The 14180-nt window shown below is 39.7% G+C and overlaps 1 protein-coding gene across 1 annotated transcript; it reads left to right on the forward strand.

The window, feature by feature from the left end:
* The first annotated feature begins 1137 nt into the window (after window positions 1-1137).
* Window positions 1138-10664, forward strand: sirt6 (sirtuin 6). Its single transcript, XM_029524690.1, has 8 exons — window positions 1138-1279; window positions 4145-4272; window positions 6459-6641; window positions 7181-7240; window positions 8422-8517; window positions 8608-8688; window positions 9200-9323; window positions 9489-10664. Exons 1-8 carry the CDS (start codon window positions 1214-1216, stop codon window positions 9804-9806), a joined length of 1056 nt encoding a protein of 351 aa, XP_029380550.1. The 5' UTR covers window positions 1138-1213; the 3' UTR covers window positions 9807-10664.
* The last annotated feature ends 3516 nt before the right edge of the window (window positions 10665-14180 follow it).

Raw genomic sequence — 14180 nt, forward strand, 5'->3', positions numbered from 1 at the left:
ACATACATAGAAAGCACCAAAACAAGGAGGAAACTAAAATAATGGAGGAAAGAACCTGCACCATCCTTGTTTAAGGCAAAGATTTTGAGCCATTTTAGTTTTTACCTAGAGTCCTGTGAAATCTGTTATTTTTTCCCAAATTCCGTTTGAATTTTTCCCATATTTGTTTTATTTATTTATATTTGGGGGGGGGGTGTTTAATTTTTTAAAATGTTTTTAGCATTTAAAGCAAATTAAACAGACAGTGGTGAAATATTGACAATTTATTGAGTTATAACTGAAGTTTTCAGTTCCACACGTTTAAGCAAAAAAGTAAATAAAAAATAAATAAATAATAATAAAATTAAATAAAAATAAAAATCTCTAGTGTGTCGTCTGGTCTCGTCTCTACTCTCTCGGGGGGCGCTGGTCTCAGCATTAACCACTACATTACTGTGCTGTTCAGGTCACCACATATATTTACATCAAGTCACCAATTGACTAACTACCGGGAATCGAACCACAGCACTCTTATTGCGGGGCGACAACGTTAGCCACTATTCCACCCTGCTGCGCAGGCTACCTGTTGTGTGCCCGACTGGGAGACTACGCTCATTCATGGGTAGGGGGGGTGATAGATTAATTCTGTTTTCAGCTGATATATATCTATATAAACGAGAATGGAGAGTGAAATAAAGTATCTAAGCAGTTGGCTGTGTTGCATCGACCTGTGTACACGTACTGAGCCTGCAGAGCAACACTCACTCTCGATTGTAGTGTTGCGTTCAGGTCACACAAGTATATTTTCCACATAAGTCAAAGCAGTCCTCCTGATGTAGAGTCACGTGATGTCCCAATTACATCATAACCAATTTTATATCGATCCCGTTTTCCAAGTAAATAGGTCCAGCATAAGCACTGAAGACACTGAAAATGAGCTCACCAAGAGACTACAGAATGCAATACAGCAAAACAAGACAGTAGGGTGTGCCTCGGTTTACTAACAGCCCGTTACCCTTTTTTCTGTGATAGCCCTAAAACTGTGAAACTATATTCACTCAAACAAATAATATAGAGAGGTGCGTTGTCATTTTCCTTACCGCACGCGAATGCAGCATCCCCTGTCGCCCGGATATGACGTTTCCCAAACAACAGACTTAGCAACCCGCTTCACAGAGAACCCAGGAACATCTTGACAAACACAAACACCACAGCACAGGTGCCAGCAACAGCCATGTCGGTGAATTACGCTGCTGGGCTCTCTCCCTACGAAGACAAAGGCGTTTGCGGACTTCCCGAGGTAAAATGATTCAGCTGTGGGTCCGACATGCAGGTCTATTTAAAGGTAACTCAGCCTGCAGGCGAGCCGGGGGCGTCCGCTGTGTCAAACGATTCGGTTCCCCCCAAGTTACTGTTCCCCTTTACGCTGATTTACTGCTGAGTCGCGCGTAGTTGCTAAGTTACCGTGCGTACTTAAGGAAGAAACGCAAATAGAAACACAGTTGGGTGTACGGAAAGCGAAATGGAAAAAGCCAATGTGTAGGTTATCGGTGTGGTATTTGTTATATAACAAAATAAATGGAGAATGCATTTGTTCGGCCATTCTTTGTCAATCTTTGTGTAAATGGATGCTAGCTAGAATAGCTGTGCGAGTGTAGCCTACGTTAAGTAAACCTCACTGCCGGATCACTTACACTACGACTGCTAGCTAACTGTTTAGCATGCTCGACTGACGAATTGATGACATTATTTTTGACGTGTAACGTTACTATTGCTTACCATTCATTTGGAAATAGGCAGAGCGCCTGCGAATGACATATTTCTGCTCCTGGGAAACACCCACCGGAAAGTGTCCGTATTTTTCATAATTCACGAACTCGTTGAACACAAGTTTGTCCACTTTACCATAAAGAACATACACTCACATGATAAACGCTCATCCTGGCCGCCCTTTGGGAAACTGGGTTGGGAATTGGGTTATGTCCTGGGTTAGTTCCAAGTAAGTGCACGATTTATACGAAAGTCAACGATCCATTCACTGAACACTTAAAATATTTTTTTCCCTGAAAGCCTACACATGATCTGTTATCTCTTGCACGACATGCCCATAAAATAGGCTATAGGTCGACATAATTGTCATTGATCGTTCAACCAGTTAAACTGTAGCATATACACAACAAATATTCAGCAACAAAGCATGGAATTTATTTACTTTATTTACTAAAAATTATTAACAAATCAACAGGCGTGGACTCGGAGCTAAGAAGAATAGGTCACGTGGGGTGCTGGAGCCAATCCCAGCTCATTTTGGGTTTTACGTCATCACGGGTCAGGTGACGTAAATATGAAATGGTGAAGTAGCGCAAATGTATGCTGCAACTCGAGCAGCGCTGTGGCACCTAGGAAGGAGGGGTTCGATTCCCGGCTAGCAGGTGATGTAATGTTAGTGATGATATGAGAATATGTATACATGAATGTAACAAGTGATGATGTAACCCTAAATGTATGTAATGTAATGTATGTATGTAAAAGGTCCATTCCTTGAACGTGTAATTGGTTGCGAGTGATGGACTGGGCTAATGCAGATACGGCGCCCCCCCCCCCCAGGACCTAGGCCGAACCAGACCAGACCGGTCTGGCACCCCTCCAGGAACGGACCGAGACAGGACGCGACCACAGATTAGACCAGTAAAAGCGAAGGAATCACCGACTGAGATGATTTGTTTATGGAAGGAGGAAATGCAACTATTTTAGTGATAGTTAAGATTAAACAAATGTTTTGGCCACCGGTCCTTCGCTAAGCCCCGCCCCCTTGGTTACTGTTGCTATGCTAGCCTGTTGTCTGTTGTCTGAAGTTCGGTAGGAAAATATCCATTCAGCATCAGTCCGGTGATCAGAAAGGAAAAGAAAGAATAATAAGAAAATAAACGGTTGAGAAATTTCTTATACAAATGTTTTTTAAAAAGGTGGTGACGGCGAATTTGGGACGAGAAACGTAGAGCATGGTAAGAAACAGGGCTGTTAGCTTGTAAAGTAAGCTAACTGGACACCTCTAATGCTAACGTCCATTAGCCTAGCTTGTATTAAAGCCCGACACAAAACGTTATCTTTGACAGAAACAGCTGAGTTTGGCAGCTCCATCAGAAAGGAAGAGACGGAGAGGAGAGGGCTCCAGCTGCAGTCAGGTCACAGAGAAAGTGACATGGGGGGCAGAGGAATTTATTTAACTTGTTGGCTTTATTTCTGCACAAAGATTTTGACCGCAAATGTAGAAGAAGTACTCCACTGCTTCAGACACAACAACACACACAAGGACCGGGACATTACTCGTTGTTAATGTTTTGTGTGTGTGTGTGTGTGTGTGTGTAGGCAGACAGACCTGTATACTGTGATGAGGAGTCGGACCGTGTTGTTGTAAGTGATGTCCACAGAAGACATCCAAACTTTGGGTACAAGCTAATGTGTGTTCCAGATAATAATACAACCTAGATGTATGATGTAGAATGAGCCGATCGTTATGGAGAAATAATCCAGGTAGGATGAGGATTATACATCACCACGTTTGGTGTGTATCACCACGTTTCTTCTTTAAATACGCACGGTAACACAGCAACTACGCAAGATTCAGCAGTAAATCAGCGTAAAGGAACCGAATCGGTTGACACAGCGGTTCACCTGGTGCGGGTTTCACGATGTGGAGGTGGGAGAGCTCACAAAAGGAAAGAGTATTCTTCAAAAGAGGAAGAGCCTGATCCAGGATTTAACTCAGGAAGAGGCAAATGGGTGTCTTTATTAACAGCTCATTATTAAACTAGCATTTGGGAATGAAAACGGTTTAGGTTTGTGTTGTAAATGCGCTATCAACAAAGATCTGTGACCAGAGGCCATTAAGACCAAGTTTAACACACCCTGGATATCCTTTCGCTATCTGTTTGGCTTTACATCGCCTGTACTGCTAAACTGGCTATTAGCTAATTCAGCTAACCCGGGTTTAATAATCACAAGCATGAAGACTAAATTCGTATTTAATCTGAGCAGTAAATGTGAAAATGGATGGATTCAACAGGGTGAATTTGAAACAAAGTGATCACATGGCTGAAACAGTGGACATAACTTATATGTACGAATGACTGAGTTTATTTCATGCCTGATTGTCCTTTGGCAGGTGTTTGATAGTCCCGAGGAGCTGACGGTGAAGGTGGAGAGCCTCGCCAAGTTGATAAAAGAATCTGAGTGCTTAGTTGTCCACTCTGGAGCAGGAATCAGCACCTCAGCAGGAATCCCTGACTTCAGGTGAGGAGTCACTGACTGGTTTCTGATATGTACAAACTGATAAGGTTTTTATGAATGGCAAATTATAAACCTCACTATTCTAGATCTGAATTTGGCAAATTTAAGTACTTGGTTTTCAACATTTTGTGTAAAAAATGCTTTTAATAAATTGAATAGAGGGAGGGAAATAATGCAAATTAGAGGCTTTTGGTGAATCAGCAGGGCTTTTGTTAACACAAAGCAGGAAAATTGAGATTAATGGATCCGTTCTAGAAACTGTCCTATTGCTGGAAATGCTGAGCAAAGGGATTAACAATTGATTCAAAATAAAAAAGACATGGCAGAAAAAGGAATGGAACTAACTGTAGAACATTTAGCATTTTGTTGACAGTCTTTGAAAAGTGGATCATGGAATATAATAGGATAATTATAAGTATTTATAAGTATATAGGATAAGTATTTCCTTGAATTTTGCAAAATGACAAAAGCAAAGTTGAAATCTAAACCAGTAAACTGCAGATTTCTTCACTTGGAATGCAAAATCAAACTCCTTATTCTTTATAACATTTGAACTGGCTCATTTATTGTAAAGCAAGTTTGCAAATAAAGCTGTAATTAATAATACTTTTAACCCTATCATGCATGAATTATGAAAACCTCATTCAGGACCTTTTTCCCATTTATCCCATTATTTGTTGCGCTCGAGGTATGGGGAAAAAAAATCAACTTAATTTTTTTTTAAACACACTTTTTAAAGGAGTTGGTGACGTGCACTAGGCTTTACAATATGCATTTGAACTTTTAACTGATGAAATATGTTTTTAACAAAAATAGAAGGAATGGACAGATATTCCTTCCCTGCGCCCGCTCTTCAGGGCTTCCATTGGCCATATTGGTTTTGAGGACTTTTTTTTTTTTTCCCCCACTCACAACGGCTGACCAATGGGTTGGAGTGTATTGGATGACACACCATTGCCACTTGTGACTGTAGATGCACAACTTTGACATCAAGAGTCATGCATGTAGAAGAAAACAGCTTTTGAAAAGCTGTCCACTGTAGTGAACACTATACATGAAAAGAGTGAGATAATGACAATTAGAGGTTATTAATTTTATAATTATTACTACCCAAATCCTTTATTCCTTAATACCGACAAAGCACCCATAGTTATTACTCAGTTTCCTGGTTTCTCTGGTAGTACCACAGCTTGAACAGATGAGGGTGGTAATTGCTTATTATTTAAAAGATTCAGCTTGTTGTAACACGATAACACACTCTGAAAGCTTCACATCATTTGTTTTATTCCCATTATAGTGGAAGGTATTCCTTTTTGAATCATTTCCTCAACAGAATATTAATTCATTCATTGCCCATGTGAATTGAACTACACATGCAGGGAGACTAATTCATATTTGTTAGGTCTTCTCTCAGTCAGATAGGGTTGACAAGATCCATCAGGCCAACTAGTGCAAATTGTAGTCCCACAGCTAATGCTGTCACACATACGGGCACTCCTGCTGCAACCCCCCCCAATGCCAGATTAATATGATTGACATTTAAAGTATTTAAATGTACCTGCTTTATTAATCATCTGTGCCTTTCATGTCCCCCTGCATCTTCCTGATAATTATCTGATAACTGGCACATGTGCCTTTCCATTAAATGTGGTTCAGCTTTGAACTGGTACTGGTTTAGAGGACAAAGAATCGTATTTGCATTAAAAATGAGGCTGTTTAAGAAAGCAAGAGATGCGGCTTTTGTGGCAGCATTTGAGGATGCACAGTATGCTTTTTCTTGTTTGATGCAGAAAGATAAGTTGTGTGTCCTTGAAGTAACTTGGCAACTGTCAGTAGTGTTGGCAGTGAAACCGTATTTACATTTCACCTGGATACCTGCAACTGACTGGTGAATTAAAGAAACATGATGCAAGCTGTTAGAAATGTTCTTGTCACATACAGTTGTTTACGCTTTTAAAACATCTTTTTTCAAGCTCTTAATATTTCCAGCGTGTTCAGACTACCAGCAATTTGGTTCTGAAAATTTACAGAAATCTTCTTATTATATTGTGACCTTTCAGTCATGGACACTCAGAGATCAGTTTGTAGGGACGTAACGCCACCAGGTCATTCATTTCAAAACAACCACTCCAATCCAATTAAATCCTTACACCTCCTCCCAGTCTTCTCATCACTGTACTGTCTTTCAGGGGTCCAAAGGGGGTGTGGACATTAGAACAAAAGGGAGAGTCACCTCACTTTGACACCACATTTGAAGATGCCCGGCCCAGCTTGACTCACATGGCCCTCTTGGGACTGCAGAGGGCTGGATATCTCAAATATCTCATCAGCCAGAATGTGGATGGCCTGCATGTTCGATCAGGTTTCCCCAGGTACCACCATTGTCCTGTCCTGTAGCTTAATAGATACACAACAAGCAATTTGAATAATTAGAATAGAGCTATTGTTTCAAAGACAGACCACAAAACATGTATAAAAAGTGGTATTTTTTTCCACAACAAGGTGGACGCAGAACAAGCTGGAAATACAACATTGTAATTATGATTTACTTATTTAATCTGTTAGAAATTAATTTCAATTCATTCATTAATCATCTATATTTTAATTAAAAAATGCTTGTTACAGTGGGAAAGGTTTGGCCTGAATCTGGAATATCTAATAATCAATTATCCATTGTTCAGGGCTTTTTTTATTTTTACTTTTTGTTTTGTTTTTTAGAGAACTGACCATAAAGTAGCAGGGCTCTGAGAAAATCAGAGACAGCAGACAAATAAATCTACTTGAAATAAGAACAGATAAAAACTTATGTGGAAGAACCAGGACACTAACTTGAACTTTAAACGCAATGATCTTTGTGTCATCTTTGTGATCTTCTCACCTTTGTGCACTTCTCTCATTCATGCTCAATTAGGGATATGTTATCAGAGCTTCATGGAAACATGTTTGTGGAGGAGTGTGAGAAGTGTGGCAGGTATGTGTGCACACACATGTTCACCAAGTACCCACGTTTTGATTTAAAAATCTTTTCAATAGCTGTCATATTAATAAGCTACTGTCATACTCTGCATTTCACATTGGGGTGTTTTATATCAGGTGCTAGTCTTTAAATCTAGACTAAGTCAGTTCTCTTCACCTCACGTTAAACGATGCACACGCTCTTGCCTTTCTTGAATATGAAATAGTTGTCAGTGTCAGATGTGTTTCTACCATCTCAGAGACTGCCAACCCCTGAGATTTTCACTTATTGAAGAGACAACAAAGGTAACTACTTAAATATGCAGACAAATATCCCTGAGCATATTTTTCTGAATCGAATGCTCTGCAGCCATAGAAAAACCATGCAGCTTTCCATTCCTGTCAGATAAGAGCAGGAAGGTCTAAGAAGCCTTATACGGCTAATCATTCAAACCATAGAACATGTTACTAAGCCCAGAAGCTACAGATTTTTTTCTTAAAATATGAGCCAAACAGAAAGCACAAAACCCAAATAAGAGGCATCTATCCTCTTAAAAGGGTAAACATACTTACAGTTAATTCTGACTGAAAAAGTTAACCTAGATAATAATTAGTAAACACTGGCAGATTCTCCAGACAGTGACAAAGAACATTTGTCTTGCACAATATACCACAAAGGCTGTATTTTTAATGTTCCACTTCTCTTCTCCAAACATCAATAGTGCATTTTCAGTGTTGTGTTGTCCATCTGCATGTTATTCTCTTAGTGATGCTCCTTTAGCATAAAGATGGAATATTGTATCACTGATTTCAGAGCAGTTTTTGGATGGACAGTAATGGACCAACAATGCATTTGACCACCACCTTACGGCAATCGTGCGTCAAACAAGACACAATGCCGTGCTCTGAAACTCACCTAGTTTTTATTTTGCACCACATGACATTTAAGATAAAGTTCATTATCTCAGTGTAATTCCAGTGACATGAAAGTGACCTGCACCTTCATAAGATCTCAAACCAGAGGATAACCCTTGAGCAAAGGCAAAGTCAAACACGTGGGTTCAAGGATAAAGGATAAACGTGATTAACTCTGCAGCAGCTACATCTTCTTGTGTCCAAATATAAAAAAAAATCTGCCTATGTCTGGAGAAAACATCTAATTTGTCATCAAGTGAAACTGGCTTTGTGGTTTTCCAGGCAGTATGTCAGAGAAAAGGTGATTGGTGTGATGGGACTGAAACCAACAGGACGCTACTGTGATGTGGTTCGCTCCAGGGGGCTCAGAGCCTGCAGGTAACATACTGAAGGGAAATTTTCCATTTTTAAAATCAAAATTCATCATTAGAAATTTATCAGTGTGTTTCTGATCTTTTACTCCAACAGAGGGAAGCTTATCAGCACCATACTAGACTGGGAGGACGCTCTTCCTGACAGAGACCTGAACAGAGCTGACGATGCCAGCAGGTCACTCAGTTAATATTGCAGAAGTCTCCCTTTCAAACATCTACTTTGGACTGACGTAATATCTTCCTGTATCTTCTGTAGTGTTTTTTGTGTCTTTGCTGAGAGCATCTTGACACAGACAGGCTTTTCACTGAACACCCTATTTTTTGTTCTTTGCACATAGCTCACTCTTGAAAATGTTTCCACTTGTTCAGTTCTTCAGCAACAAAATGCTTCTTTTGTCTGTTTATGATACAGATAGATTAAGTTGGGTGGGTTTGTTTTTCATATTCATGCTTTGTTCATAGATAATTTAAATTTTAATTGAATTTACAAAAATTTAAATTTAAAACATATTCATATCTATTTGTCTATAAGGTAGGCAAGGTGTTTTTTTTTTTTTCTTTTAAGAATGATATGTGAAAAGGCATATCTCATTTTATAGCAATCTGGGTTGCGTAGACTGTCAGTCTAAGGCTTTCTTAACACTTGTTGTTTATGTGTGGCATATTCCTTTGCTTTTGGCATGCAGACGAGCTGACCTGGCACTGACACTCGGCACGTCCATGCAGATCAAACCCAGTGGGGACCTCCCACTCCTCACAAAGCGCAAAGGAGGGAAAGTGGTCATTGTAAATCTGCAGCCTACCAAGCACGTGAGTCTTTTTTATATATCATCACTGCACACATACTTACAGTATCAAGGAATGGCAATTTAATATATACTTTGTGTGTAACAAAGTCAAATCAAAACAAAATCATGTTTAAAAACTGCTATCTGATGTGCTGTCTGCTGTCTTCATGTAATTCCTGTCTTGCAGGACAAACAGGCACACTTGCGTATCCACGGTTACGTAGATGATGTCATGAAACAGCTGATGGAGCTGCTGGGTTTGGAGATCCCAAAATGGGAGGGGCCAACTGTCTGTGAGACGTCCACCTCCGCCTCTGAGCCCACCACAGATGTCAAACCTCCATGTGCAGTTACGGCAAAGGAGAGAGAGAAAAAGGTCCCCATTAAGGAGGAGAGGAAACGAGCAGCAAGTCAATTAACGGACGATGGGAGCATTAAGAACGAGATGGTTGATGTAAAGAGAGAGAGAGCAGACTCCGCAATGGCAACAAATGAAGAGAAGTAATCTTAGGTATTTTTTCACAACACGTCTTCACAACACAAACCTGTCCAGAAACAAACATTGTAACTGACAGTGCTCAGTTTCATCCGTTTCACAGAGGATGAAGATTCCTCTCATTTAACACTCCTTCAGGGCAAAGACTGTTATGATATTGTAGTGGTTCTGTCGGGAGTCAATGTGAAACTGACTCTTCAGATTATGTTCACAAATTGACCTCATAATTTTCAATGAATTTCTGACTGAGATTTGTTGATTTTTTTTTTTAAACCAATACTCCACCTGCAATGTAAATGGCCCCTTGTTCTGTAATATAAAAATATCCAAGTTTAATTATCTTCAGGGCAGAAAGTTGATATCTGGAACACAGTTAAAAATAAGGTGTGTAAGGTTGTGGCATTTTAATGCAGGTGTTAAATTTAACCATATGCTCCAGATCTCATCCTTAAGGACCTCATCTTGGTTCAGTACTGAGAGTATGACAGGTGATGTCAAGTTAACTACGCCAACGCATTTTCACTAATTTAGCTAAATATAGTGTTCTAGATTAAACCAGCCTGCCGGGCGTCATCTGAACAAACAGTTTTTTTGGGTGTCAGTTAATTGAAAACATTTAAATAAGGAGTGAACTGTTGCAAATTTCCCCCAGAATCATCAAAGTGCTTCTCTCACTGTATGAAAAGTTTCTCCCCTGCAGATAAACCTACTACTCACTCGCTGCAAGATGTCCTTAGTCCCACTGTGTGTTTCTAGGTCACTGTTTTCATCTCAGGAAAAAAGAGTCATTTTACAATAACTGACTATCACCAAGTTGTTTTATTACTTTTTTTATACTTCATAATAAAAGAACAATTTTCATGCGTGCATGTGCTTAATGTCTGCTGTGTACTGTAAGTCAGTCATGGCCTAGTTAAAAAAAAACAACAAAAACAAAGTGCTCTGTTCAATTGCACCATAGTTTTTTGCTTTTGAAAAAGAGGACGGTTCACAAGAGATGGTATGACTACATGATGGATTTGCATGGGTTTGATTGAGAAAATGATGACTGGGGCAATGATGGTACTGTGATGTTGAATACACTTCAGTCTTTTTAGGTGCTTTGTCTTTCCAGGAATGAACGGCCAATGCAAACCGCCTACTCTGTGACTGGGCCATTACACAATCCATTACCGTGCCTATGCTATGCTTATTAACTTGTTTCAACTGTCTCTATACTGTAGTGTTAATCAACTAAATGTCTCTTTGCTCCAAAAGCATTTAACCTCTCTTTGCAATATTTTACAGTGCTGTAATTAGTGTTCAAACCAAATCAAATCAGATTTATTTATATAGCGCCAAATCATAACAAAGTTGCATCAAGGCGTTTTACACATAGAGCAGGTCCAGACCAAACTGTTTATAAAATTATTTAAGGAGACCCAACGATCCCCTGATGAGCAAGCACTTGGCGATAGTGGCAGGGAAAAACTTCCTTTAAGAGGCAGAAACCTCAGGCAGATCCAAGCTAAGGGGGGGCGGCCATCTGCCTCGACCGGTTGGGTTGAGAGAGGGAGTAATGAAAGATAGACAACGTGTATAACGTATCAATAGAATACTTTGTTGAATTATTTCTATAAGCCTGGAGAAAAGCAACACATTTTAGTTTGTTTGTTTGTTTGTTTTTCCTAAAAATCCTTCAGGGAGATCTGATCCCCTCAATATTGTGAGCACCACTTGATTGTGCATACATTTACATATGCAGTGCTTTTAGTATTCATCTGCTTCCTTTAATGAGAGCCTAAATTAAAATATAACAACCACACTTTTTTAAATTAATAATCCAAAAACAATAACATGTAACACTTTGTTTGTATTGTACTGAAACAATGAATCAAACCCAAACACAGGAGATCACCTGAATCAATAATTGCAGTTATACACGCAACCTACAACCTAATTCTTGATATATTTTCCACCTGCTCAGATCACACAGCAGGAAATGGGTTCAAATAGACTGAAAATGTCATGTCCACTTGACAATAGTAAAGTTCAGAGCCGTGTGCTCTACACTTCACAGCCATGAGGAAGAATCGATCTGACCCATCAGATCAATTTGATCGTAAATCATATAGCAGCAGAGAGACTTGATCCGCAGCTCATTCTTTTAAACCCAGCAAGAAGGTCGACTTCAGAGTCCTGTTGGCTGAGGAGGAAGATCTCTTTGGAAGGCCAGCAGTCAGTGCAGTACTTCATAAGTCTGGCCTACATAGTAAAAAGCCATAAGGAGTCAGTCAAAGACAGTGTGACTGGAGTTGCTACAAAGAGACTACAAGACTGTGGATCAAAGATTTCACGGTCTGATGAAGCCAGAATCAAACTCTTCAGTTTTAATTCAAAGTGCAAAGTCTGGAGGAAAGTAGGCTCAGCTCATTAAGCATTTAACACACACCACCCTGAAGCAGTGGGGTGGCAGCATCATGCTGCTTCAGAGAGTCTCACTGGAGAATACTGGGCTGCTTTTAAGGAAAGTGAGGCCCTAAACATCAGACCAACTTGCGTCTGTGTCCGAGATGTCTGAGAAAACAAAGCTGTCATGACAGAATGTACAAGGAAAACACTGAGTGAACCAGAAAGCACAATGTAGAGTCCTGAAACATGGCAAATGACCAGGTGGGAGTGATAGTTGCATGGAATCCACCTTATAAAGAGATTTATTAACTTGTACTATTTACAGTCACTATGTCATATATTTTTCCTATAACTTCCCTTCAGAGACAGTTTCATCCTTTTTTCTGAATCCAATAGAGTCTCCCTCAGTTGCACAGTTAAATCAAACTGCTATGAAATTGGAGCTTGAATTTCAGAAAGGAAGTCTGAGCCTTAGGCGACAATCTGGATGGACAATGAAAACCAGAAGTCCAATAAGTTACCAAAAAGAAACATATAAACATCATAAGAAGTACTTTTCTTGTGAATGTGAGAGAAAGTGCTCGGAAAGACTCTAAATTGTACTGTGACTGTGAAGTGGAACAGATTATTTCAGTCACTTTTTTTTTTTTTTGCCCTGGTTGATAATTTATTAAAATTGGCATCAGTTCAGTCTTTTCATTGTACTATAGGAACAACTTTAAAGGCAATAATTTTCCAGAAATTCAATATGCTCTTTGGCCTTCTTGAAAGAGCAACATGACCTCGCAGACTGCGTGTCCTTTTAAGGCATGTATCTTTTAACTGCAATATTTCTGAGTCGTGTCACTAAAGCTCTGAAGCAGCACTAACAACTGTATTAAGATTCCACACCGCAGATTTTGATGGAGATAATTATCCTGAGAGCCCTGGTGTTATTTGTCTGATTATTCAGCCGTACAATGCATCTTGTACCCGTCAATGCTTTTGTATGAAATTTTAAGGTAATTACAGTTCAGTGCACGTCATACGACGAGAGCCACGTCTCAAATGTTGGATTTATTGTTGAGTGCTGCGAGAAGAGAACTTTAAACAATGGCTTTCGCTTGCTGTTCATGATTATCATGATGAAAACTGGCTGAAACCACCAGAAAGCTGTTATCTCTGATCCATGTTAGTGAACCGGTGACCCTTCCGTTTCTCGTGGTTCCTAAGCCACCACAGTCATTTGCTTTATTGCTCCCTCTTCTTTGGCTCTAAGATAGTTTTGTTTGTTACTGATCCATTATTTTGCTCAACAGAAAACAAATCAATATCAGTATTGGTACAATTTGGTCTGTGATTTATATATTCTGCTGTTGCTTTTCACAGCAAAAAGGTGTGGTACCTTGTTGATGATGCACAGTATTAACCTGACCTGACCTTTTTTATTTATTTTTTTTTTTTTTTGGTCAGAGCAGTCTGACAGGGATAATGGACCTTTAAGTCTGCCTTCTGATTGGTCAGTCCTTTGCAGGGCAGAAAACAATGATTACTCATTTTTAAGTTGTAAAACATGGTAGTAGCCATATTTGATTAATCTTAGCTATAGCTAATTACATTCATGCAAACATCAAACTATTTTTATGTCTTTTTCAACAACAGAAAGAAGATACAAGTCTTTAACACTAAGTACGCACATACCACTGACACCAAAGAATAGACACAGAATAGAGGAGAAAAAACCCCCAACGTGGTGTCCTGTGGTGTGGTAAGGCCTGACGTTGTGATGTCCATGGCACCGATGAACTGTTTGATAGTTGTGCAGCTTTGTTGAACAGTGTTCAAGTGATAAGCTGTGCCGTAGTAACAGTATAGATCTGGATGCAATATTGGTGTGGCTCCAAGCCCACCCTTCCCCCGCTGTACCTAACTTTGGATGTTTCTGTGCCAGAGAGCACTTTTTGCTGGTACGACCAGAGATGGGGTCCACATCCTTCCAGGTCTCCATCTGGC

Source organism: Echeneis naucrates, chromosome 17 (genome assembly GCF_900963305.1).
Source record: "Echeneis naucrates chromosome 17, fEcheNa1.1, whole genome shotgun sequence".
NCBI lineage: Eukaryota > Metazoa > Chordata > Actinopteri > Carangiformes > Echeneidae > Echeneis > Echeneis naucrates.

Coding starts and splice junctions, on each gene's coding strand:
- sirt6 (XM_029524690.1), top strand. CDS start 1,214: ATGTCGGTGAATTACGCTGCTGGGCTCTCTCCCTACGAAGACAAAGGC. Junction 8,518..8,607: donor AGGGGGCTCAGAGCCTGCAG/GTAACATACTGA, acceptor TTACTCCAACAG/AGGGAAGCTTATCAGCACCA. Junction 8,689..9,199: donor AGAGCTGACGATGCCAGCAG/GTCACTCAGTTA, acceptor TTTGGCATGCAG/ACGAGCTGACCTGGCACTGA.